At 40.9% G+C, this 23,541-nt stretch overlaps 1 protein-coding gene across 3 annotated transcripts in view; it reads left to right on the top strand.

Annotated features, from left to right (window-relative positions):
• The window catches only part of LOC124555190 (phosphatidylinositol 5-phosphate 4-kinase type-2 alpha), a 107,416-nt gene that overhangs the window by 68,914 nt on the left and 14,961 nt on the right, over nucleotides 1-23,541 (top strand). For all 3 annotated transcript variants that reach the window (XM_047129033.1, XM_047129032.1, XM_047129034.1), the window contains one exon: nucleotides 8,130-8,298. In XM_047129033.1, coding sequence (XP_046984989.1) covers nucleotides 8,130-8,298 — 169 coding nt within the window. The remainder of the gene's footprint in view (nucleotides 1-8,129; nucleotides 8,299-23,541) is intronic.

The following is a 23,541-nucleotide window of genomic DNA, read 5'->3' as shown; positions in this document are numbered from 1 at the left end:
TAGCTGATGCTTTCTACACAAGGTGAAGGAGGGCAGCTCCACTGCAGCAACCACTGCTAGAGCCAGCAAATGGGTCCTGGAGAGGTCTAACGCATGCAGCGTTCAAAGGCAGACAATCTGCCAAGAAATTTGTCACAAAAATGTTATTGTATGGAAGAGTTATTACTGGTGTGTCAGAAAGTGAAAAACAAACTGTACCACCATAACGGTTAGGATTTCTGTATTCAGACGAAAGGCACTATAAAAATTTAGGCAACAGGCCGGTTCAATTGCAAGACGCATTCAGGCAACATGTTGTGTACTGCTAGACCATGGGTGTAGATGTAGTATAATAACTCAAGCAGAAAACAAGACTTCCTTCTGGAACTGCCACAGCCTACTGTGTGCCAGATTGTGCAGATAGGTGGATATAGAGAATTATCACTGTTGTCATGTTATTTGTTCCATGTTGTGATCAGTGCAGACTTAGACTTCGTGGCAGGCAGTTACCAGCTGGGTTTTAAGTCAAAGTGTGTACATAACGAATTACTGGAAAAATTTTTTTGGTATGCGATATATCTGGTGTACTATCAAATATGATAGAGAAATATGTAGCTTTAGAAATTTTCTTTAACATCTCTATTCTGCCTTGATCTCAAAGTAGTTTGATGAATTCGCTTTGACTCCATGGAGAAAGATGAGACACACCATAGCTGTCGGCCTGCTGAAATTTGTGAAGATGATTCACAGTTGGCTCAAATTCAAGTTGCTTGAAAGTTTTGAGGAAAAATCCAGTTATTACTTCCACAAAGATCTTGTGGGTGTCCACGCAAGGGTAAAGATTATCTGGCCAAATACAGTAAGAATTCTTGTTAATACAGCCTTCCAGTTGTAAGTGACATATTTTTTGTAGTCTCATTTTAAGTGCTCTCTAGTTTTCAAATGTTTCAACACAGTGACAACTTTTTTCAAGATCTAATACCCTGGGGTTAGCTTTTTCCATGTTTTAAAACCACGTGGCTCTACAAAAGAACTGCTCCCTTTATTTTTTTAAACCACGCAAGAAAAGCAATATATAGCATATTTCACAGGAGAATACGACAACCCTGTCCTTAAAACTCAATTGCCATTTTCTAACTTCATATAAAATGAATCCTTAAAAAATGATCTGCCAGTATTATCTGTTGAAAAAAATGCATGTAAACAACCAATGAATAAACACAACTAGTTGGTAACTAGTGTTGAAAATTTTTAGTCGTCATAGTGGCACTACTGAAGGCTAGAAGGGAACCAGGGCTGCAGTAGGTGGTGGTACATCTGTACCAGTTAGAAAGGGAATGACAAAAGGGACAGAATGTGCTGTAGCTAGCCAGAAACCACTGTTACGAGAAATACTGAGTGGGATATTCATGCTGCCCCAGCCTATTTATTTAGATTATGAAGTTTTATAGGCTACATTAAATACAAAAAAGTGTCTTAACAGACATTTAAGTGGTCAAATACAAAAAATACATTCCATTGTTTGCAAAAACTAAAATAATTATGAAGAAAACACTTGCTTGGGGTTACTCAGATATCCTTCTCGGGTACGTAATGGTGAAGACCAATCTCAATATCTACTGCTTCTTGTGGGAAACTCACTAAAACTGCAGGATGTATGGACAGTTTCTCCCTGAAGCTTTTTAAGAATATTTTTATTACACAGTTTTACAGGTTTCTTCTCTTCTCCTCTCTCTCTCTCTCTCTCTCTCTCTTTCTTTCTTTCTTTCTTTCTTTTCTTTTCATATTTTTTTTCTTCAAAAAAACACCTTGCTGCACTTGAGTGAATGATTTGTGCAGTGATTTGTTCACTTTTCCAGTATTTTGTATGGCACCACTGATTACGGGATCATTCTTCAGTTCATCTGCCAAAACTCTCCATGAGCTCTGCTGTCTCCTCAGGGGGTGACCAAGTTCCATTCCTCATGAACACTTGAAATAAGCTGGTTTCTGTTGTGTGAACAAGGTTCTTTGAAGACTATATCCTGTAGTCTCGTGCACAGGTGTTCTGTAGGTTTAGGTCTGACCTGTTCCAGGCAGCTCTTTGCAAACAGTAGGGAATGTTCTTTCCATAAGTGTCATTGTTTGTTTGGTTGTGTGAATTGTCACTCCATCATACATAAGAACGGAATTGTCTAGATTTGTGAAAATATCATTCTGGACTGCTTGTGCTCCCTAGTAATAATCAGCATTGGTGGTCCTTTCTGCATCAACCACGCACAGTTCAGTTTTTCCATAGCCACAGATGCCGTCGGCAACCGGTGTCTCCAAGCCTTGCTTTTGTCTATGAACTGGATAAATTTTCTGTGGTTCGTTTGTATGGATTCAGGAATTTTGTGTATTGGTCTATGGATAAAGCTCTACTGTACTCTCTTCTGTAAACAGAATGTGTATACTTTTCCTTATTCCTTCAGGGTTGGCATCACAGGAAACATCAGACATTATTCTTTTACAAAGTGCCTGATGATCAACAACATTTTTTTCTGGCAGCATAGGATCTTTTTCATTGGACATAAGCATGTTTTCCCCAGGATTATCTATGAACAGTCTTTTACATTTATACTACTGATGGTCTTCTGTCTTTGCTCATAGTCATAAGAGAAATGCAGACTTTGGTAGCTGCCAGAGGACAGATGACAGTTTTAACCTTTACCATAGGTCTGAGTTATTTTTAGTGCTTGCTGTGAGTTTTGTTGGTGTCCAACTCCCTTACTGTCACAAACAATGCCATCAGCTCCATTAACCCAAACTCTAACAGTTTTTGGATCAACACACAACTTTTAAGCAATTTTAGTGTTAGACATTCCAGTGACATGGAGGCCTTAAATCTGAGAATGAATGTGTGCATGTTTTGGGCCCATTTTAATGACACACCTAGGGGGGGGGAAAAAAATAGATAACCACAGAGCAGTGTCCAAAGATAAAAATTAATTTAAATAAGCACTGTGCAAATGTATTAAATTGAAGCAAATTAAACTTTTACAAGACTATATTTTTCTCTCTGTAACTAAAATTTAGAGATAACATTAATAATTTTTCAGTGTCATCAGGTGAGAACATAAGAATATGTAAAAAAAGTACTGAATGACAGATTTTTCATTAACTTACTAAGTATAGGTGTGTTAAATTTATGAAAATGGTCTACGTAGAAGAATGGACCACCACAACATCACTTGCCACCTGCAAATGTGGGAATGTGATCACTATGATTAATCGAGTAATACAGACTAGCATAAAGTTCATACAGTCAGCACCATCTGTTTGTGTAAAGTGGTACTGCCTCTACAGAGCATCAAACCTTGGTGATTCTGTTAGTAACAAAGAACTTCTTGTCCACCTGTACTCTGGGAACAGCAGCGCTCTTATTGCAAACAATTAAAAAATGAATTTATTACTAACTAAACTTTCTTATGCACCATTCTATAAAATAGAAATATTATTTACATGTGCATTATATCCAGAGGCTTTTTTTTATGTCTTTCAGTCCTGGTGTAGGCTACTAGGGAGAACCTTTATTTCCTAACTGAAACGTAATAATGGAGTCATGAAGCAAACAAGAGTACTTGTTTTGCGCATGCACTCAAAGTAAAAGTGGGCCACTCCAACAAATCGGAGATCTCATGACCTGCCTTTTTGAGGATGGAGCGACCCCCACTCCGGTGACTGAACATGTCGATTAATAATTGTTAAAAAAGCAGTGAAAATAGAAGATCAGTTATTATATGGACTATATGCAAGTCCTTGCAATTTTGCACCTGGGGCATCCATCCCCCCCCCCTCCCCCCCTCCCTCCCTACACCACCACCATCACCATCACCATCACCGCCAAGATATCTCACTCTGTATATATGAACATCAATATTGTAACACAGAGCACAGCTCAGTAAGCTACACTGACTAATAGAAGTTTTACAAAGTTCACAAGTTGTGATGGTTAACATAGATGTTTGTATAATACATGATGTACTGTAATGAGAAAGTACTGGACATAAGATGTGCCCATTTCAACTACGTGGCACCAAACCTGAAAATACTGAACAAAGGATATTCACTCATTGATGCCCAGTTACAGACTCAGAACTAACATAGATTTATACATTTTTGACTACTGGGCACTAACTGACTGGCATAGTAACGGTCCTAATTGAAAACATGTCCACAACTGATAGAGAAATGTTAGATTTTGGGTTAATTTTGGAAATGCAGTGTTCCTTCTCTGTGTCGCTTTCTACCATATACTGTCCAAACTGTAAGTTCACACAATTGTGTCCCAAGTTATCTGGTCTCATTTCAGTGAATGTAAATATTGTGTATACATTTGTTGTAACAAAGCCACTGTGACGGTGTTACAACTCGTGATGTATCTGTATACAACAGTTTTAATTCATAAATGATGACAAAGGATATTGAGCATGTGGGAGAGCATTTAGATTTAATCTTAGATCTGTAGCCAGTTAACAGTCTGCCTATGAAGAAAATAATCAAAAATACCATGGCCAATCAAAATGTATCCCACTGGACAGTATAGCTAGGCAACTGTAAATCACTACAGAAGTAATTTTTTATGTGAAAACAATAGTTCTTTGGCGATGTGTCTTAAAGTGTGATCCATTTGATTCATTGCACTCCACCAATCACCTATTTTTGTTTCAATGATACCAATACAATTTTGCAAAGGTTTGGGGTAAATTATTACACCAGGGCTGCTTGTTGTTATGATACAACTGACCATACCAGTTGACCAATTTCTAAGGTCATCGGTGCTTCATGTGGTCAAAAGGTACACTGCAGCTTGACCAACAATTAACAGCATTGTATCTTGGTAACATTTGTTTCATGTTCAAGAAAGTATATGAAAATCCCCCCCCCCCCCCCTGCAGCCCCTCTTTCCCCACCTATTATTCAACATGTTGGTGCTTCTTTCAGTGCAGAGATCCTGAAAGAAAGCCTGCAATTCATCAGATCGTTTTCTCTCTCAAAATTGAAATAAAATATCCAGATTTCATCACACACTATGACTCCATAAAAAAATTCTGGAGTGACTACTTATAAATTTGAAAGATCATGACATTCTGTCATCCTGGTTTTCATTGTCTTCCTTGTCAACAGCTGTGGGACCTGGCAATCATAACTCTTGCTTTACTCCAATCACTCAGTTAATATTAATACAGATCCTTTTCCCATACATGTGTGCTCCATGAGATGTTTTGTATAGACAAAAACTGTTCACTGCTCAAAAGAAAGTGGTTAGAGTAATGTGTGGGGCTCATAGTTGCATATCTTGTAGGCATATGTTTAAAAGGTTAGGAATTCTTACAGCAGCCTCAAAGTACATTTACTCAGTAATGAAATTTGCTCTCAACAACATGGACCAGCGTGACATTCATGATTATAATACCAAAAGAAAAACAGACTTACGCTATCCTCTACTTAACCTATCTTTGGCACAGAAAGGGGTAAAATATGCTGCTGTGAAACTTTTCGATAAATTACTAGATGAAATAAAATTTCTGACAGACAGCAGTAATAGTTTCAAAAATAAATTGAAATCTTATCTCCTTGACAACTCCTTCTATACCATAGATGAATTTTTGAATAGGAATAAATAGATATATAGATATAATATATGCATTTTGTGCCATTTAAGGGAATAGAGTAGGTGACAAAAAAATTTTTTTTAAGGATCCGTGATTCGTGTGTGCATTTCGTATGCACATGACACATTGCACATCATAATTGTCACTGTGAGGTTGATCAATGAAACATGTAATTAACTAGCTATAATAGATGTTTGTAGTACGAATCTTTAACTTTGCAGTAGAATGTATGATGTTATTGTATTTCCTTTTAGATTGTAACTCATTGTTAAACTGGGACTCAGATCTGGGTCCATCTCTTCTTTCATGGACAGTTGTGTGGGTAACACATTTGTCAACATGAACTTTTTTCCAGGACTGCCAATCCAGTGAAGAATATGGCAGGGTCTCTGTAAAGTTTCTGATACACAGGTTGAAGTTGTGAGACATGTTGAGTGTCATATCTTGATAGCTCAGTTGTTAACAGTACTGCCCGTGAAAGGCAAGAGCCTGGATCTGAATCTAAGTGTGGTACACTCTTTTAATATGTTAGGGATTTGTAACATATCACTACCAAACAACATGTGAAAATAATTTTAGTTGATAAATAGAGACAGAGACAGAGACAGAGACAGAGACAGAGAGAGAGAGAGAGAGAGAGAGAGAGAGAGAGAGAGAGAGGGGGGGGGGGGGGGTGGATTCAGTTAAATAAAGCTAGACACAAACAATTTTTATCTTGAGTATCTCTTAGTGTCTGTTAAAATAAGGCAAAGCTGTCATCAATCTGAAGGTGTTTTGAACACCACAGTGCTTTACTAGACATGACTGTTGGAAAAGGTACGCAACTGCCTTCCTTCTTCCAATTTACTTGCCCAGCCAGTTGGAGGGGATCATACCAGTGTACATCAACTCCGAGCTGCAGTGCAACTCAATTTTTTTCACACTAACAAACCCTACCAGAGATGGAAGGAGTTATTTGAAAATCAAATGCCTGCTCACCAATATGAGCTTGAGGACTAATATTTACTGCCACCAGAGAAATTTAGTGCACACCATGGATGTAAATATTAGTTAAGTAACAAAATTATACTTCTCCCTGCCTCTGTCACCCCCCCCCCCTCCGTCGTGCTTCCCCTCTCTCCCACTCCCCTCTTCCTCCTCCCTCCTACTTACTCCTCCCTCCTACTTCCCATTTCTTCTCTCCCACTTCCACCTCCCTCTCAGTTTCCCTTCTCCCCTACTTCCCTCTCTCTCCCTCTTATTTGTCGTCCCACTTGCCCTCCCGTCCCACTTGGCCCTCCGTGCCACTTACTCCCCATCCTCCTTTCCCTTCCCTTCCACTTCCCCGCTGTCCTACTTCCCCTACCCTCCCACTTCCCCCAGCCTTGTACTCGCCCCATCCCTCCCACTTCCCCCAGCCTCGTACTCGCCCACTCCCTCCCACTTCCCCCAGCCTCGTACTCGCACACTCCCTCCCACTTCCCCCAGCCTCGTACTCGCACACTCCCTCCCACTTCCCCCAGTCTCGTACTCGCCCACTCTCTCCCTCTTCCCCCTGCCTCGTACTCGCCCCCTCCCTTCCACTTCCCCCAGCCTTGTACTCGCCCCCTCCCTCCCACTTCCCCAACCTCACACTCCCCCCTCCCTCCCACTTCCCCCAATCTCGCACTCCCCCCTCCCTCCCACTTCCCCCAACCTCGCACTCCCCCGTCCCTCCCACTTCCCCCAGCCTCGCACTCCCCCCTCCCTCCCACTTCCCCCAGCCTCGCACTCCCCCCTCCCCCTCCCTCCCACTTCCCCCAGCCTCGCACTCCCCCTCCCCCTCCCTCCCACTTCCCCCAGCCTCGCACTCCCCCTCCCCCTCCCTCCCACTTCCCCCAGCCTCGTACTCCCCCCTCCCTCCCACTTTCCCCAGCCTCGTACTCCCCCCTCCCTCCCACTTTCCCCTTCCTCCTGCTCCCCCTCTCTCCTACTTATTCTTCAATCCGTCTGCCCCCGCCCTACCTTGTACATAACTCCCTCCCTCTTTCTCTTCCCAACCCTATACGGTCCTCCCTCCTTCACCTTCCTGTCCTGTAAAGCCCTCCCCTCCCCTCCCTCCCTTCCTCCCTCCCTCCTTCCCTCCCACTTCTCCACTTCCCAACCATCTACAGCCTTCCCTCGCCCCTCTTCCATCTCCCAAGCCCCCACTGCCCTCCCACTCTAGTTACCCTTTTCATGTTTCATACCCTCATCTTTGAATCTTTGCTTTAAATAAATATGTGTGCCCGTATTATGATTGTAAAAACTGACTTATTTAACAGATTTTGCCTACATTCCCTACTACAATAATTGCTTCTTTCATACAAAAAAAAAAAAAAAAAAAAAAAAAAAAAAACTGAAAAAGATAGGATGGAGTGGACAGTCATCTTATATTTCTAATTAATGTATTCTTTCATAAAATGTAAATGTAGTTGTTGTCATGGTTATCACATACTCACAGATGATGATTTGTGAATTTAAATAGATTTCTGTTATATGTGCCTGTTTTTCCAGGAAATTTGATTTGAAAGGTTCCACAGTGGATCGAGAAGCCTCTGACAAAGAAAGGGAAAAGGATTTGCCGACACTTAAAGATAATGATTTTGTCAAAGAAGGGATGAAAATTTACATTGGTGATGATGCGAAAGAGAAATTGCTGGAAACACTAACTGCAGATGTTGAGGTACTTTTCTTTGACATTACTACTTTACCATGTATTTATCAGAACATTTGGTTCTTGCATTTACTACTAAAATTATGAGAGATTTTTTCCCCGATGTTTAATTTTGAGGCTGAAATTAACAGATTCATTGGGGAATCTGCTTATCTTTTAGGTTTCAGTGCCTTAATATTGAAAAGCAATACCCATGAAAGGAGCCTGCAGTACGTATTGCTCACTCTGCTAATTTCAGCACTGGAATGTAACAGTTGTCAGATTGGCAATAGTATTTTGCATCTTGTGTTGTAGTGCGGAAAATGCATTTTGTCTTCCCTTTTTTTCTCCATTTTAATCTTACTACTAGATCTACATCTACATCCCCTCTCCCACTACAACTACATATGTATTGTACATAAGAAGTCTTTTCAGAAAATTCCCGAACATTCGTAATTTTACACCAATTCTGTGTTGGAGCAAAATGTGGGTGGCATCACTGCACACACCTGTATTTAATGTGTGCCTGCCGTAAGTTTCATCGTTGTATGTCTTTTAGTTATTGTTCAGTACTGTATTGAATAGAATGTTGTGTTGCACAATTTGTGAATTTCAAGATGGCAGAGTTAGAGGAGCAGAATGTAACATCTCTGTTGGATCATATCATGAAATCCTGAGACAGCATCTTGGAATGCATCATGTTGACGCCAGGTTCGTCCCACGGCTCATAGTCGAGATAAGAAAGACATTCGCCTCACAATCTGTGAAGAGCTTCCCGTGCAGATGACAACTAGATGTTCCTTAAGAGAATCATAACTGGTGATGAGATGTGGGTCTACAGTTATGATACTGAGACCAAGGTTCAATCTTCACTATGGCTCAGGAAAGGTTCTCCAAGACCAAGAAAAGGTCATCGGGTTAGCTCAAATGTCAAAGCCATGCTGATAGTTTTCTGTGACTTTGAAGGATTAGTTTGTCATGAATTCGTGCCACAGGGACAAGCTGTTAATCGATAGCAGTGTGGGACATGCTGCAATGCCTGCTAGTAAATGTGAAATGTGGCGAGACAATTCGTGGCTCTTGCATCACGATAATGCACCCACACATTCCTCCCTTTCAGTCTTCACAGTGGGTCAAGGAAGGTTCTCCAAGACCAAAAAAAGCTCATCAGTCAGGTCAAATGTCAAAGCCATGCTGATAGTTTGCTTTGACATTTAAGGATTAGTTCATCATGAATTCATGCCCCAGGGACAAACTGTTAATCGATGGTACTATTGGGACATGTTGCAATGCCTGCAAATAATTGTGAGAAGGAAATGGCCTGAAATGTGGTGAGACAATTTATGGCTCTTGTGCATCGTAATAGCATACCTGCACACTCATCCCTATTGGTGTGTGACTGTGGCACAAAACACGAAATCACGGTTCTGCCTCATCCTCCTCACTCTGCAGACCTGGCACCTGTGAAATCTTTTCTTATTACTGAAGTTGAAAACCCCATTGAAAGGACAAAGATTTGTAACAATAGACGAGATAAAAGAAAATTCCCAGACAGCGCTTCACACTATCCAGCAAGAGATGTACCAAGACTGCTTCAAGAAGTGTAAACTGTGTTGGGAGCAGTGTATTGATTGTGGAGGAGAATACTTTGAAGGAGACCGTGCACAATAATAGGGTGTATACAACCCAGGACAACCAGGAATAACCTGGGAATTTTTTCATCCGTGAGAAAACCTGGAAAAACCCAGGAATTTTTTAGAATTCCAGGAATTATTCATTGTTTTAGTTTTCAGTTAATTTTTTTTTTATTTTGACTGGTAAGAACTGATATCCTAACAAAGGATATGACTGATTACCGCTAATGCAGAATAATACTTAAACGGTAAAACATAAACGAGAGAAAAAGAATGAAAAGACTTAAATTGCAAGAGAAATGTGCCATATACAAAAATGACACACAGTGCTCATGCAAGCGTGTGCCAACAGCAAAAGCTGTCAAAGGCTTTAGGGAAACTATGCAATGCATCACAACAACAAATTGCCTCCGAGGAGCGTGAAGTCACAACTATTTACTTTAGATTTGTTTTAGCATTTACGAGCAGGCTCATGCGCGTGCTCAGTTGAGTCGCGTTTGAGAAGTAGATTCTGCCACTTCTGGCTACAGAAATGTGGCTGTTGCCTGTGCGAGCAGTCACAGCAAGCAGCTAGATGCTACCAGGAAAAGGGGGCGCCAAATTCATATTCTTGAGGAAAAAGACTTGTTTCACAAAGCGCCTAGTGCCCAGCGCACGTTTGTCTATTGATTATTCATATGATTTTGAAACGCTTCCCTGTTGGGTTTTGAACACATTTTAAGTTAATTTCTGAATTAATCATAAGTTGATATTTGAATGTGTGCATAGTGTACATGATGTCTCTGTCAGGAAAATCCTCATCGCATCTAGAAATAAACTTTCTGCAGACAAAAGGGGACGGGGCTATACGAGCTGAGCGGAGTAAAGCCGAACGGATGAATACCAATCGCTGTCTGATTATGTGCTTGATTGGGTTTGCAAATGAGCAGCGTTGTTATAATTACTAGCAAAATCCATAGATTCAGACTACCAGAATGGAAATGAACAACTGACAGTAATAACAGGTTGAACTATGTGCGAGAATGTACAGTCTTAGACATAAAAACTGACCACTGGCCGGCCGCCACAGAGACTAAGTCCGAGTCGTTCACTTAAGGTGGCCAATAAAACTGACCGCCCCTGACAACTCTTAAGTCCAGCCATCGGCACAATCTGGCAACACTGTAAGATGCGGAAGTGTTAGGAGGAAGTGTTGTCTACTTCCGAGTTGGCATGGATGGAGTGAGCCCATGGTCTCGCGGTAATCGTCGTGCATTCTAAACTTAGAGTCGCATGTTCGCGTCCAACTGTGGTTTTTTTTTCTCCCACATTTCCGTCTAAAGTTATGAGTCTGGTTGAACATCGAAGACAATTCGCTTAACATTCTACCCACTCGCAATAACAAGTATTCCAGAAACAATTCCGCAGAACAGCTCCTGGCTGTGTCGCGATCAGAACAGCTTATGCTCGAGCGTTTCCTCGCGCTGCAGCGGCTACCGGCCACCGGCCAGACGCCACCCGCCGCCTGAAATCCGGCGCCGCCCATGTGAAGGCGGCGCCACGCTGTCAGTGTATGTATCAATGCCATTTTCGAATTTGAAGTTCTAGTTATCATCTTGCAGTTAAGCATTGGATTTTGCATACTTGAAAATCGTGAACTACAGTTAAGCATTGTAAAATTTGTCGCAAGTGGAAAAAGGTGTAACATCTGCAACACAACGTTTACTTTGGTATAACAGAGGGGTGAATGTATAGGAGGCAACTAGAAAGATTTGAACTGTGCGTGGAGCGAGTGCTTTTGGGAAAAATACGCCAGAAAAAGTTATTCTTGTTTCAACAAAGATCGTTCTGGCATGAACAATTTTCCACATTAAGGAAGTCTCGAATACTGATATATGTGACGGATTACCATTTTACCATCATGCGACATTTGCATTCAACAAGGTCAGAAGTCTGATTTAGGAGTAGTGCATGCTCCAATTCGAAACAACAGAAATCAACGGAGTGACTATTATTGAACGTCATCAGGTCGCTCATTGAGCATTCCTATGCAGTACTGTTACTGGTGACGTGTTATGATGCCATTATTGTTAACTTCCTAAGAAGAAATGAAAGGCTGGGCCCCACCAAAAGACGTAGACTAGAGTAAAGAGTAGTGTGAACATAATATTTTACATCTGATAGCCCCAAAAGTGAGTTTTGGGCTACGAATTCTGCCCCAAGGGGTGTGTGCAACAAAGCTGGAATTTGTTGTCAACAACTGTGACACCTTTCGGTCACAGTGTAAGAAAATCGAGCAACAAAACTACATCACCTATGCTACTGCATGATAACGCACTCTGTTGATTTGAGAAACAAAACTATCCAGGAGATTGATAGGAAAGTCGTTTCTCAGGCACTTGAACTGATGGGGAAGTCCTCCCTCAAGCACTTGTCCCTCTCGTCATATATTCGTAAAATTTTACCTTTCCTGCTCTTGATTGATCAAAGGTTAAGGGCAATTCATTTCTAGACAAAAATACTCTTAAAACTACCCTGATTTAATGACATCGTTGGAACCAGTGGGTTTCTACAGGCGTAGAATTTGCAAACAACTTAAGCATAGTCAGATTGTTGCAGATATCGTGAAAGAAAATTCAGCTGCTGATTAATTTCTCTTTGATGATTAATGTTGCGATTAGTAAACTAATGGAAAATGCAATTAAAACATTCACTGTACTAATACAAATTAAATTCAGCTTACTACAGAAACATCACGGCGGCAATCTATCTTAATAAAGCATTATGTGTCTGTAAGACAATTGAGCCTATTTTAACATGAATTAGTAGAATATTACCGACTTTTGACTTCGAAAAGATCTGTATTTACTTCATTTCCTGTATCATTCGCAAGTATTATGAAAATGTGGCATTTCATAGATAAAATTATGTATTCACAACAACCAAAAATATTTCGGCACAAAACAAAAGTGGCATTATGAAATTGGCAGTACCGTAAGGTTTTCACTCTGACACTAAGGGCTACTGAAAGTACCAAGACGTATTTTGCTCGAGCGCTGTCTTACGATTCCCTTATTGAGTTTGTATCTGCCTGCTTGTAGATCTACGACAAAAGAATAAAAAATCTGGCTTTCAGCGAGTCTAGAAAGGCGAACGAAAGCAGCTTGCACCTGGTAGCCAAGCATGTTACCTGAGAAATGGTATTTTCCTAAAGTGGGAAGACATCCTTTTGTGGTTGAATTGTTGGCAAATATCAGTCAGGCGTGTGCTGTTGCTCTAAGTGTTTCGGTGTGTTGAATTTGTACCAATGATTTTTCTACAGGTTTTTTCTGTCCCAAATAGAGAGTTGAAGTCTCCCTTTGGTATTTTCACGTCATCTTGGTGAATTTTGCTCATAGTATTTTTGAGTGTGTTCATAAGTCGATTGTTGATGGGTGTGATTTCTTTGACAGAACTGATGATAGATCTGTGTTCGAGAAATGCCATGCCGAAGATTGGTACGCCTTTCGCTACCTTTTGTTGCATTTTGCTCTCGAAGATGCAATGGTTTCCGTATTGCAAGGTTTCATTGTCAGTTAGTCCTGGTTCTTGAAGAGCAATGATGCGAATTTTTTTGTCGGTCGATTTACTATGCGAAATGATTTAGTTTTTGTATTTGCATCAATGTATCGATGTTTTGTTACAAAAAAAAAGTCCTTATGTGTGTGAAATCTTATGAGACTTAACTGCTAAGGTCATCAGTCCCTAAGCTTTCACACTACTTAACCTAAATTATCCTAAGGACAAACACACACGCGCACACCCACACTCACACACACACACACACACACACACACACACACACACACACACAGACACAGACACACACGCCCGAGGGAGGACTCGAACCTCCGCCAGGACCAGCCGAACAGTCCATGACTGCTGCGCCTCATACCGCTCGGCTAATCTCGCGCGGGGTGTAGCTTTTAAATGCATATTTTCTGCTTGTAGGGAAATTTACAAGTGATGTTCAATATTCTCTGCCGTGATAACCTGGCCTCCCCAGAATCCGAAATTCCAACTGCCGCCTGTCGACAGTTTGCACAGTTCATGTTTGCTTGTGTTTCATTGGTTTGGCCTGGGTGATACCAGGAACAGACTGGACCAGAGGGTGTTGAAGCCTTTGGAAGTAAATATTTTCAGCCGAGCTCAAGGAGCTAACAGACGGTGACCAGAGTAGCGGTGGTTTTCACTCAGACGTGCGTGGAATTTGAGTTCAATGGATTGAGTAGTCGTTGAGGATTGTGTTAGTATTTGGTTCACCCCAAGTATTTGATTTCCTCAGTACCATCCCTATGGGGGAGGGTTTCCCCTATTGGCCCCACGGGATTTTAATTATTATTATTATTATTGTCATTATGTCATCAGCAAATCCGATATGGTGCGTCTTCCCACCAGTGAAATAGATGTGCATAGTTCGATTCGGTATTTCCATCACATAAATATGGCTTATAATTACGTTACATTGCTGCTAGTAGACATATTTCTCACTTTTTCTTAGGCAGTTGCTACCTGTTACTCCATCATAGGAATTTATGTGCGCAACATTGTTGCAATACAGACGTTTGATTTATCTGATTTCTGTAATTTCATTTTGATACCAGATCGTTCTAATCGGAGTAGGCCAGTCACGCTTAATGTGGATATCCGAATACGGCTCTCATCATTTGATAGACTGGGTAAACCACATTCTTAATCAGACGGTTGAATCTAGATCACTTATTTATGACAGGGCCTGAATTCTTAAACACTGTGGAAAAGAATAATACAATGTGCTTATTACTAATATGTTATTTAAATATAAATATATGGACGAACGAGATAACAGTTTATTTACAGGAGCAGAGCCCCATCCATCATAGCAGAGCAGTGCGAGATTGGTTTCAGGCCCAAGAGAGGATAAAGCTGTTGTCGTTTGTTCCACGATCACCGAACATCAACCAGACATAGAATATGTGGGCAGAGGTAGCAAGGTCATTGGCATGTGGACCTACAAATGCAAGCGACCTTTGGACGAATATAGAAAACGTATGGTGGGAAGTAAACCATCACGCTACAGTGTCGACGACTTAATGAAATCAATGCCCCTACGCCTTCGAGAAATGTTACGTAATGATCGTGGTGGGTTGGTTACTAAAAGTATACTCGTCCACAAAACCCATGTGGACAATTATCTGATAGTCGGTCAAGCTTTGCTTTGTCGCAGCACTTTAGATACAAGTCTATTTACTTTCAGTCTCCTCCTTACAATTCTCGCAATGCAAGGTAATTGAAAAATCTCATCCACTCGACGCCAACTGAGGAATTGACTGGTGCATGTGTTGTTCAACACACAGTAATTGTCACCCTCACTGGAATCAATGACTGTCTGTCTGTGTGTGTGTGTGTGTGTGTGTGTGTGTGTGTGTGTGTGTGTGTGTGTGTGTGTTTTCGTGTTCACGCACAATCTGAATCAATACTATTAACATTAGAGAGACAACCAACAATAAATATTGCATCAAATATGACTGTAAAGTATTTTAATGTGATGGGAAGTTACAAACTGAATTTTTACCCAACCCACGACCTGCATATTACGTCATGTTAAGTAAGATGTATTAACTCCATAGTATCGTTAGCAGAGACAGTGCGCTCTTGTTGTCGAGGCTCGCGACAAGTGCAGCGATTAGCAGTGCCCAATGCCGCCACGATTTGTTTATGTTGGCTGAGCGTGGACACTGCAGCAGACGCTTCGCCATAAACAGAAAGAAATCACCTTGGCTCTGACTGCAGTGAGCGGAAATCACTGCCTGCGTGTTCTTATAGTAACCAACGTGAGACTCTACTCACAGGTGCCATGGAGCAATTGCAACGGGTATCATGTCATTAGTCATCAGAATATTAACCAGTGATGAAATGTCCGCTCTATTTGAATCCCAAGAAAATAGGAACCTTCTCACAAAGGAATGTGAGGTGATATCAAAATTTATGCAACATACAAAAATTAACTGCAGGGCTTTCATGTATGCAGTAGTAACACACAAGGAAATATTATGTCTTGGAAGCGTGTATTTCATTTCCTCTTCTCATATCAACGCTCTTGTTTTAGTATGAAGTGAGAAAAAAAACACGAAAACTAAAGTTCCTGAGAAGCATATCAGTCATTTCCTCTTCTCATATCATAACTTTTATTTTAGTATGAAGTAAAAAAAACAAACAGTTTAAGGTTGTGAAGCATAATATAACACCAGATTCTTATCGTGGGCGCTATCGGAAACGCAAAACGCAGGGAGCTGTCCATTCTTTTGTCCAACAGTCTGTCTCCTTTCATGCATCACTCGCGCTAGGAGATTCTTATTTAAGGACTTGTGGGCATCAAGTTCTTCAGCAGAACAAGCCTTAAGTTATTGTGCTAATTACAGTATGGAAAAAATGCAACAAAGACGATTTCCCCTAAAGCAGTGGGGATATTTGCAAATGTCTGTATTCAGCAATGACTGCCATCTGCCACAACACTTCACAGAATCCATGCGGGAGGCAACACAACTGTGCGTGCACTTCAGACTTCATTTAGTAAAACATCAGGAGATGGATGGAAACATCATATTAACGTCGCTTTCCAAGTCGTATTGAATCCAGAATGAGGTGTTATTAAGGTAGTTGAGTGTTCTAGCAATTACACTTTTATAATTCCCATACGATTGTTCCGATAGCCAAAAGAACCCGTTAGTGTGAAACTATTGGGAACTGCATTAATATCAAACTGCAAAAACTGAGACAATACGTGGACTCTTCTATTCGCTGGGTGACCTATTACTGTTATGTAGGATTCTCTCCGTCCTAGACGTAATGCCAATGGAACTTCAGAGGCGCTATTCCGCTATTATTCCACTCGCTCGCGGCCACACTGTTTTCTCGCTAGGGCTCGGTCGATGCTGTGCGTTTAGCACTGAAAATTTTCGATGACCCGTCGAGACCCATGTGGGTTTGATGTTTGAGTAGGAATAGTAAATATTGTAGGAGGTGGTGGTATAGACAAATTGCAGAAAAAATGCCATATAACTCCCTGTATATGGATATATGTGTGGTGTCTGTTCTTTCGGGAATGTCCGAAAGAAAAGACACTACGAATCCGGGTTCGAACCTGGTCAGGCACAAATTTTCATCTGACGCCGTTGTTCTATTTTAATTCACATGACCGCCTGGACATCTGTCCTTCAATCTTTAATTGATTAACAGGGCTGTCTATTTCGATTCGTAGTGTCTGTTCTTTCGGAAATGAGCAATGAGCGATTGATAACATTCTTGATACCTCACTGGACGTGCTACTGCAACTGCAGCCAAAGATTCAAATCTCGCTGGAAAAGTATGTTTCAGGTCAGATGGTTTTGCTCCTCCCGTACTGTCATTGAAAACGATCACAACGAAATTAAGTATAGGTATCCTATGAAACACTTGAGTTCATACTGTGGTGCTGTGAAGATGAAAAAAGTAGTTTTTCACACTTATCAGATGACAGATGGAATTTGTCCACTAATTATGATTGCATTAATAACTGTTGATTCACAGGCGCTTTTCTGCCGCTTATTGTAACTGTTATTTGAGTGTTAGAGCTGGAAGAATAGAAACATCAAGTTTTCGTCATATGGAATGCTCGAATTCACCCTAAGTCTTCACGTTTCGAACAAAGGCAGACTATCCATCAGGAAAGCTGACAACAATAAGCCAGGCCATGCCTGTCTTCTGGTGGATGTGCTAATTACAGTGATCTCAATAACAATATTGCACAGCAAATATACATTGCCAACTCAACCACTACAGAAATTCCAAAACTGTGAATCGCATCTGGTGAATACGCTTTCAAGGTTTTGGTCCAATTAAGTCCGTAAAACACAAATAATTGCCACAGTTATTAATTTATGACATTTTGTTTGCATTCAGTGCATCGATGTATTACAAGTAATTGCACTCTAGCCCCTAAACCTAGTTACAGAAATGCGAATAAGACTCATTGACATATAATGAGGATCTTGCGGCCCTTGCCATCCGCAACTTTGAAACAAAGCTACAGTCACTTCCGAGGTCACTCACAGAACGCATCAGCTGGTATCCTTTCTAACGGTATAACTGAAACTTGGCCACAGCGCAGAATATGTTTGGCAACTCTGTGACCGACGAGTTACTTCCTTGAGGGCACAGAACTATCCTGCTAAATTCACTTGATATTATCGTGTCATTTCAATTTAATACTGAGTGATTTTCGCTTGAGATGTGACATAAGGATATCAGTTAGTCCTTTTGAGTCCACGAAAGTCGTTACAAATGGGAAATACAACTACTGTCGCCTCTTATGTTGCGGTTTATCTGCCATAGCGCTTACCGAGTCAGTAAGGAAATGGAAAACACCGCGCCTATTCGCTAGCTCGTAGGTAACATGCTTGTCTGTCAGGTGCATGCTGCCTGTGTTCGCCTTTCGAGCCTCGCCGGAAGCTAGATTTTTAATTGTTTTGTAGCAGAGCTACAAGCAGGCAGATACTAATTCATTGAGGGAATTGTAAGACAACGCTCTAGCAAAATTCGTCTTGCTGCTTTTAGTAACCCTTGAGGTACTGCTAAATTCATAATGCCACGTTTTTGTTTTCTGCCGACATATTTTTGTTGTTGTGAATACATAATTTTATCTATGAACTGCCACATTTTCGTAATACTTGTGAATGATACAGGAAATGAAGTAAATACAGCGGCAGGGACATAAAGGCTAAAAATTGGAAATAACTGGATATAGTTAGAATATACGGAATCCCAAACCAGTAAGGCGATGGCTGGGGAAATGCCGACTAACCACACAATAACTTCTAGCTGTTTCAGTATACTTTGTCATGTAACAGTTGGAAGCAGGGAACAGTGGAAAAACGAACCACAACACCGTGCAGGAGACATAATATAGTGGTTTACTGACAGGTCAAAAACAGATTAAAGTACCAGGTCTGGTGTACTGCCTAGAATCTCTTTAGGGAAGATGGCCACAGTATTACACGTTTTTTTTCTGTCAGCGTGTGCACGGAGGAAAATTAGAGAAGAACCTACAAAAATCGTAGCATCTACTTTTATTCAGACAGCCAAGCAGCTCTGAAATCTCTATCAGCCCCTGCAACGAGATCGAAGGTCGTTGGAGAATGCCATGAAGCATTTTCTTTGACATGTCCGAAAGAACAGACACCACACATATATCCATATACAGGGTGTTTCAGGAGGAATAGTACATATTTTAGCAGGTGGTAGTACAGACGAAAGAAATTCCACATAAATGCGTCCACTTTTTATTGAGTACAGAGATACAGCTGATAGTACGTAACGCTAACAAACTCAAAGCAAAGGCAAATGAGGACATTCAAAGTTGATTTTCAAAAATTCACCAACCAACTTCAATGCACATTTGACTTCTCTTGATAACACCACGTGTAGCCTTACTGAGGTCGTCTTTGTGTTCTTTTATGAGGGCTGCACTATTCATAACCCAAACGATCAAATCGGCTCTTGGGTTTACTTTTTATTTGTAGACTTCGCCTTTAACCATCCCTGCAGGCAAAAATCCAAAGAGATAAGGTCCGAGGACCTTGAAGGCCAAGAAAAGTGCCCACATCTAATGATCCACCTGCCGGGAAATGTTAGGTTTGGATAATGTGTCACCTGGAGGAACATACGCATTCTTGTAGCCAAATGAACCTTCATCTCGGTTCTTACAATAATGCAACAGGTGCGCACTGGTTAGATGTAACTGAAGAGAGACTCCAACTCGGCTTGAGGTTAAGGGCGAATCCCAAGCGCATGGCCACGAACAATTGGGAGTGGAAACTTAATGTCATCGGAATCTTGTTGAAGGACCATGACATGCGATTGTTAGACCGACTGCAGGAAGTTCACTTTATAAATACGTACATACTTAGCAAAATATATCATGTCGCAGCAGTCTTACCGATACTGCAGGTCACTGCACATCAAATATTAGCTGTAGCCTCTTGGTATGTGTGGAAACAAAATATCTTCAAAGTATCCCTCCACACGGCGACTTTGCAGAGGCAAAACGGAGGACTTGAAATTAAAGACGTGCCTTTAAACTAATACATGCCACTAAGACAGGCATCACAAAACTTCTGTTCCTCTCGTTAGGTCCTGGGGATAGGAACGCTCCTGTTAATGTAGCATGCCAGCCTAGATTACGTCCGAAAGCACTATGGTGATTGGAGCTGTATAAGACTTCCACCAGCACAAACCAACACTAGAACCGTCTATGATTATATTACCTCACATCATCTTCACAAACCAATTCCAGTAAATTAACCTACAAAAAACTGGAGGAACATCTGGAAAAATAACAACAATAAAATTCTACTAACTAGAGTCAGTGACGTATGGTGCGACGTTGTAAACGAAACCATACTCTCAGCGGAACGATTATGGAAAATCAAATTGAGACCAACTCCATACTGCGACAAATGTCGGTTTGTAGAAACTGTAGCGCACATCTTCTTATGTGAAAATAGAATTAGAATTTGGAACTGGACTAGGAAGAAATTAGCACTAACAACAGAACCACAGAAAGTCATATACCGATAACTGAAGCTTTACAACCCAACTGGAAATGTTACCCATCTGCAAAGAATAACAGTTATTCGTGGCTTCTGGGACAGTTTGTGTTTTATGACAGTTTGTGTTTTATGTCGTAACAAACAGAACTTATAAGAGTACATGTTTTATATTGCACAAGAACATTTTACGCTGAAGAAGCATAACAAATATAAGGAATGGTTTCAAATTTTTTTATCTATTGCTTTATGTGGGCTACGAAGAGGTGGACAGTTTTTTTTATTAGAAGCCGAATACTATTCTTTCACTTTTTTTTTATTCCTGGAATATTTTTTTACGTTGGTTCTAAAATCAGAACTGTTCTAATTTGGCAAAACCCCTCCGGCTCCGAAATTTTTTTCATTTGTGGAAAAATATATGGCTTCCTTACAGACCTCATACGCATCCAGTGCAATATAACTTAAATTGTGAATATATTTCTGAATGAATGTTTGTTATGTATTTTTCCGTCACCCTTTTCACTGTTAAAGTTATGTTCTACAATGAACGCACGCAGGTGGAGGCGGCAATCTGTAATTTATTTTACCTTAATTACTACTTCAGTTTTGTTCCACAATTTAAAGGTATATATGAGTGCAAACATGGAATACATGGGAATAATGCAGCTGCTCAGTGACAGGTATGGGGGAGGCATTGAGGCCAGGCCTCAGATCTTCGACCCCTGACCTCTTTGCCTCCGCCTACCTGGTGCTGAAAGTCTTCTCAAACTTTTTAAAAAAAATAATAATGCAGTGATCAGCATGTCCGTCTAGTAAGCAGGAGGTCCAGGTTCGAAGTCCAGTCAGTCACAAATATTCATCTGCCGTCTCAGCTGTATTTCAATGCGCTGTGACAGTGTGGACGTCGGTTCTTCGATATTTAAGATGCAATTGTTTTTTGAGGCAATAGAGGTGATTTGTGAACATTTGTCTTGCCATCAGTGTAACGGGACTTCAACGGCATCCAACCCTTAGTCATTGCTTTGTGCCGGCGCTAACCCATGTCATATATATGCGAATCAGATTGTAGTTCATATTTAGTCAAAATAACGAATGGTCAGTATACAAATATGCCGGATGGGGTGGCCGAGAGGTTCTAGGCGCTACAGTCTGGAACCGCGCGACCGCTACGGTTGCAGGTTCGAATCCTGTCTCGGGCATGGATGTGTCTGATGTCATTAGGTTAGTTAGGTTTAAGTAGTTCTAAGTTATAGTGGACTGATGACCTCAGAAGTTAAGTCCCATAGTGCTCAGAGCCATTTGAACCATTTATGAAGTATACAAGTATTTACGAACTGATCCCTTAACCAAGTGCAACATAGAGTACCTGTGTAACGAGTCATTCCAGCTGCATAGCTGAGGGTAATATTTGTGAAGCAATTCATTGCAGAATTAATGTAATACGAGCATGATTATCTCTGTAGTCATACTGTATAATTAGCAGCCCGCAAATGTAGTACTATGTTCGTTAAATCGGATTACTCAAGCTGAGGCCAAATAAAGATAACCGATGATGCCACAACACTATCTTTACTTAAGTAGGTAGTCAGCGCAAAATTATGTGTGCCACCATTAACGTTACAGTAAACAATTTGACAGCATAACACCACCACAACTACTGACAACCTGAGCCATATCATCACGCAGTTGTAATTCGCAGTGATTACAAGTTGCTGATGTTTGTCAAGAATAGCGGAAAGCGCCTCTGAAGTTCCATTTTCATTACGCCTAGGACGGAGAGAATCCTAAATAACAGTAATAGGTCACCCAAATGGCTCTGAGCACTATGGGACTTAACTTCTGAGGTCATCAGTCCCCTAGAACTTAAAACTACTTAAACCTAACTAACCTAAGGACATCACACACATCCATGCCCAAGGCAGGATTCAAACCTACAACCGTAGTGGTCGCACGGTTCCAGACTGAAGCGCCCAGAACCGCTCAGCCACACCGGCCGGCATAGGTCACCCAGCGAAAGGAAGTGTCCACGTATTGTCTCAAGTTCTTGCAGTTTGATATTAATGCAGTTCCCAATAGTTTCACACTAACGGGTTCTTTTGGCTATCGGAACAATCGTATGGGAATTATAAAAGTGTAATTGCTAGAACACTCAACTACCTTAATAACACCTCATTCTGGATTCAATACGACTTGGAAAGCAACGTTAATATGATGTTTCCATCCATCTCCTGATGTTTTACTAAATGAAGTCTGAAGTGCACGCACATTTGTGTTGCCTGCCGCATGGATTCTGTGAAGTGTTGTGGCAGATGGCAGTCATTGCTGAATACAGACATTTGCAAATATCCCCACTGCTTTAGGGGAAATTGTCTTTGTTGCATTTTTTCCATACTGTAATTAACACAATAACTTAAGGCTTGTTCTGCTGAAGAACTTGATGCCCACAAGTCCTTAAATAAGAATCTCCTAGCGCGAGTGATGCATGAAAGGAGACAGACTGTTGGACAAAAGAATGGACAGCTCCCTGCGTTTTGCGTTTCCGATAGCGCCTACGATAAGAATCTGGTGTTATATTATGCTTCACAACCTTAAACTGTTTGTTTTTTTACTTCATACTAAAATAAAAGTTATGATATGAGAAGAGGAAATGACTGATATGCTTCTCAGGAACTTTAGTTTTCGTGTTTTTTTTCTCACTTCATACTAAAACAAGAGCGTTGATATGAGAAGAAGAAATGAAATACACGCTTCCAAGACATAATATTTCCTTGTGTGCTACTACTGCATACATGAAAGCCCTGCAGTTAATTTTTGTATGTTGCATAAATTTTGATATCACCTCACATTCCTTTGTGAGAAGGTTCCTATTTTCTTGGGATTCAAATAGAGCGGACATTTCATCACTGGTTAATATTCTGATGACTAATGACATGATACCCGTTGCAATTGCTCCATGGCACCTGTGAGTAGAGTCTCACGTTGGTTACTATAAGAACACGCAGGCAGTGATTTCCGCTCACTGCAGTCAGAGCCAAGGTGATTTCTTTCTGTTTATG

Source organism: Schistocerca americana, chromosome X, assembly GCF_021461395.2.
Source record: "Schistocerca americana isolate TAMUIC-IGC-003095 chromosome X, iqSchAmer2.1, whole genome shotgun sequence".
In the NCBI taxonomy this organism is placed as follows: domain Eukaryota; kingdom Metazoa; phylum Arthropoda; class Insecta; order Orthoptera; family Acrididae; genus Schistocerca; species Schistocerca americana.
Note: the sequence above shows the minus strand (reverse complement) of the source record. Positions and strands in the feature narration are given on the sequence as shown.